Genomic DNA, 4510 nt, shown 5'->3' on the forward strand with positions numbered 1-4510 from the left:
GCTAAATGAAATAATGAATAATTAAAGGAAAAAATTCGCAAAATAATTACAAGATCCACCATGTTATTGTTATCACGGAACTGACCTAAATATACTTCATAACCTTTAATCATGTTGGTTTTTTCTCGATGTTATAGTTAGGGTGTAAAAAAATAAATCGAAAAATAACGATAATCCGAATCAAGTTATATGTTTTGTATGGGGATTTGATTGGGAAAAAAAATTCCTAAAAAGTTTGAGAAAATCCAAGATTAAAAAATCCTACTTTATTATTTTGATTTATAAATTTAAAAATTCAATACAATTAATTTAATTTAATATTTAAAAAACTTAAACCAACTCTATTTATGTACATCTACTATTTGTACTTGTAGTGAATTCACATTTATTAAGTACTCTTCTCCCTGTATAAATAAATAGCACCACCGATATCCACTATTCCACAACAATTCCCACATTTGCTTATTCTCTTATATTAATTAATATTATTATACTTTTGGCCCTTTACATCATTTTACTTTTCTAAAGAAGAGAGAAATCTTCAAAAAAATGAATCACTTTGCAATCAAATCAATAGAAACCCCATCTATGAAATCTGAAAAACACTTCATTTTCGCCCAAATTTTGTTGAGGATTTTGGCTACTGCATTCACTTTGACTGCCGCTTGCATAACTTTCAACAGCACACAGACTCTCATTATTTTCAATGTTGAGACGGATGCTCGATATACCTATTCTCCCGCACTCAAGTATTTTTTTTAAACTAGTGTTTGATTGTAGGTTTAGTTGAATTTTTTTTAAAAAAAATTAAGGATTTGTGAGTGAAAGTGAAATTTCATCCAAAAACTGATCTAGACGAGTTTTTGGAACTTGATTTTCAAAAACTGATCAAATATCATAGAAAATAATTTTTTAAAATCCACGATTAAACGAGAGCTTTTATATTGGATTTATATTTTGTGCTGAAGTTGTATGGGAATTTATTTTTTTGTATGTGCAGGTTCTTTGTTTATGCAAATGTCATTGGATGTGCCTTCTCATTTTTTTCCCTGCTTCTTGCTTCCATCTTTGGACGTACGAATCTTCACCCACACAAGTATTTTTACCTCTTCATTCATGATATGGTACGTCCTACCTTTTAATTATTATATTTTTGCTTTTGCACATAATCATTTTAAATTGATAAGTCAATTATATTTTATTATAGATGAGGCAATTTTCTCCAATTCAATATCTTGCTTATAAGTTATGAATATTCAAGGTATTTGAGGTGATTAGGTCATCGGCTCATCTTTACATATTGTAACAAATTTCCTAATGAAATTGGAAAAATAAATTTCATGGCGTTCTAATTTTGTTGCTTTTGCCCTATTGAGGAGTAAGAAATTTTAAAGTTAGAGTTGTGTTTGGTCATAATCTTTACAAAGAAAATTTTTAGATTTGAATGTATTTTCTTAAAATATGATTTATATCCATGATTTCAAAAACTAGCAAAATCATCCAACTTAACTAATTTATGGATCTGAAATGTACTGTTGAATCTACTCTAAAAGAGTAACATCTCAAAATGAATAATCACATAATGTTATATATTAGATCTCATATACAAACTATTACAAATACTTTTACACTTTATTTGAATTTCTGAAGGTGGAGTTTGAAGATGAAATTGTGTTGGTTATAATTTTTGCAAATAATAGTTAGTTATTTAAATGTACTTTTACTTTAAAAAAAACATGAAATATGAAACATAATTTAAATGGATCCATTAAAACATAAAAATAAAAATAGGATAAATTTGAAAAAGAAATTATAGTGAAAATAGTAAAAACAAAATTCGGGTGTTCTTCAAATTATATTCAGAATTTTCATGATTAAATGTTGATTTTCAAGTGAAAAATTCTCATGGTCAAACAGATCCTACACATAAAACTAAAATTTTGACTAAACTAAACAATGTAATTTTATGATAAAAGCCTTCGTATAAGATGGTTCTGCCACTACCTCAACCCCCACCCTTTGACCATCCCAACACTACCACCCCTAAACTCTCATTTATTCTACGTTTTCGTAGTTGGTATAAACAAATTTCATTTCAAGAAAATTCTCTTAATATGGGAGATATATAAGAAGAATGTTTGACATAAATGGCCCAAAGCATAATCATTCTTCTCTTATTAATTATCTCTTTATTTCTTTTGGGACTATAAGCATTATTGACACCATCCACGTGAATCCAAAGCATAATACATTAGTAAAAAATAAAAAATAAGCATAAATCATAATACAACAACAATTAATCTGAGAATAACGACCCAACTATCAAAAAAACCTAGAAATTATAACATTCACACACACAAAAAAATAAATTATACTACTACATAAGTAGTGAATCTACATAAATTATTTTGAATATCATAAATATCCTTCATTCCTCATCATCGATATATGAATAGTACTCATTGTTCATATCGCTTCATAAAATACGAAACGTATTATTATTATTAGTAAGTATATAACATGGGGAATATTATTGCAGATTATGATGGCTCTATTGCTATCTGCATGTTCAGCAGCAGCAACAATTGGATATGTAGGAAAATATGGACAGATTCGTTCAGGGTGGATGCCTATTTGTGATTCTGTTACAAAATTTTGTCATAAAATGACAGCCAGTGTTATATTCTCTATTTTTGGGGTTATTTTCTATTTATGTCTTACTATTATATCCGCATATCAATCCAGAAAAATTCAAGTTTGAACTTAATTATTACCCCGAGAAATTAAAAAAAAAGGCCAAAGTATATAATAGTAGTAAAATTTAATTTTACCTTGTAGTATCAAGGAAGGTAAAAAAGAAAAAAACTTATGTAATGCAGATGCAGTAAGTATTAAATATTTTCAGTTGCTGATTGTACAATATTTGGTGGAATTATAAATGACTTGTATTTAATTTATTTTTACTTCTATTTATATGTACGCAGTGAAGTTATTAAATTATCGCAGCTACTCCTGGACCCTGGCTATATTTGTACGTAGTATTATAGTGTCTGATAGTTTCTTTAATTTTCTGGACTATTTTTAACTTTGCAACATTTAAGTTATTTTTTTGTTTCAATTTATATAAAATTATTTTTTATTGGTTTGTAATAAGGTTGACATGTTTTTATATTTCATAAAAAAAATTATAGATATATAAATGTCATGATAGGTTTAAAATTCATAAGTGTTTGAAAATTTATAACTACACAAATGTAGTATAACATAATTAATATTACAAATTTTAAAGAATTTATTCTCTTGATTTCAATTTATGTGACACACTTTCTTTTTAGTCTATCCCAAAAAAGGGCCACCTTTTTATTAGTAGAAACAATCTAATTTTAAATTTTTTTATTTACCTTTAATGAAATAATTTATATTCAAACAAATATTAATAGATAAATAAGTAGCTAGTAAAAGTATAGCCATGTCAACGTAACGAGTCATACGCCTTGTTTATTTAGTGTGTTTTTCCCGAATGTACTTAATTAACCGAATATAGGGTAGTAAACTAAACTCCATGGCTATTAGTCTGTTATATTATTTTTTATCCGTCTTGAACCTTGAGTTTGATACAAGTTATTGAGCTAAGTCAGCTTGGATAGACACTCTTAACACAGTGATAACGTACACTAGTCACTTTTTAGTTATATGATTATCATAGAGTTTCACTGTGAAATTTAAATTTCATGATGATGGCAATTTTTCAGTTTCAAAATTAAATCTAAAAAGTGGCCACATATTTGTAAATTTTATAACATTCTTAATTAGCGTCATATTGTCCGCTTTAATCATATACTCACACGATTGTTTATTCAAAAAATTATCACTATTAAAATGATGTTACACCGTATACATAATATCATCTCTTTCTTTTAGGTACCAAAATATAAAACTTTTTTTCACACGTCCAACACCAATAACAAATATATTATAGCATTTCAAACTCTGACTTGCCTCATTCTTTAATGCTTAGCCGATGATAATTCATATATAGGAGTATCAATTATGTCCATTGCTGCCAATTACACGCAACATAACATAAGGACAGTAACAATTGATAAGCGGAAAGAAAGGAGTTGGGAATATAAATAAACGTCAAAAGTCAGAAGTAATTTATGATAAAAAAAATTATTCGTAGGAATAATTGTACAAGATCACACAATCCTTTCTTTTTCATCTAATATGAAACTCTTGAGCATCCTAGCTCACACTCAAGCCGTCTTATTTTGTGGTAAATTAAGATCACTAGATGATGAGAATTTAAAAACATATTGTTATTTGTCTCAATTTTGAACTTTCTTAACACATAATAGTCATTCTGCTATTGATAGTTTAGATTTATTTTTGAATTAAAAGTGTTAAAGAGAAATAATTCAAGTAGAAGACAATGGTCTAAAAAAATTTAGCATAAGATTTGAGTTGGAAATTGTTCATAGGGGCAGTAAAAAAATTTAGCATAAGATTT

At 27.3% G+C, this 4510-nt stretch overlaps 1 protein-coding gene across 1 annotated transcript; it reads left to right on the forward strand.

Moving 5' to 3' along the window:
- Positions 1–514: 514 nt before the first annotated feature.
- On the forward strand, positions 515–2792 carry LOC125813854 (CASP-like protein 1F2). The gene is made up of 3 exons (XM_049493325.1): positions 515–749; positions 1001–1124; positions 2540–2792. Exons 1-3 carry the CDS (start codon positions 550–552, stop codon positions 2759–2761), a joined length of 546 nt encoding a protein of 181 aa, XP_049349282.1. The 5' UTR covers positions 515–549; the 3' UTR covers positions 2762–2792.
- The last annotated feature ends 1718 nt before the right edge of the window (positions 2793–4510 follow it).

The sequence above is a fragment of the Solanum verrucosum genome, unplaced genomic scaffold (genome assembly GCF_900185275.1).
Source record: "Solanum verrucosum unplaced genomic scaffold, falcon-dt-bn FXZP01000205.1, whole genome shotgun sequence".
Lineage (NCBI taxonomy): Eukaryota > Viridiplantae > Streptophyta > Magnoliopsida > Solanales > Solanaceae > Solanum > Solanum verrucosum.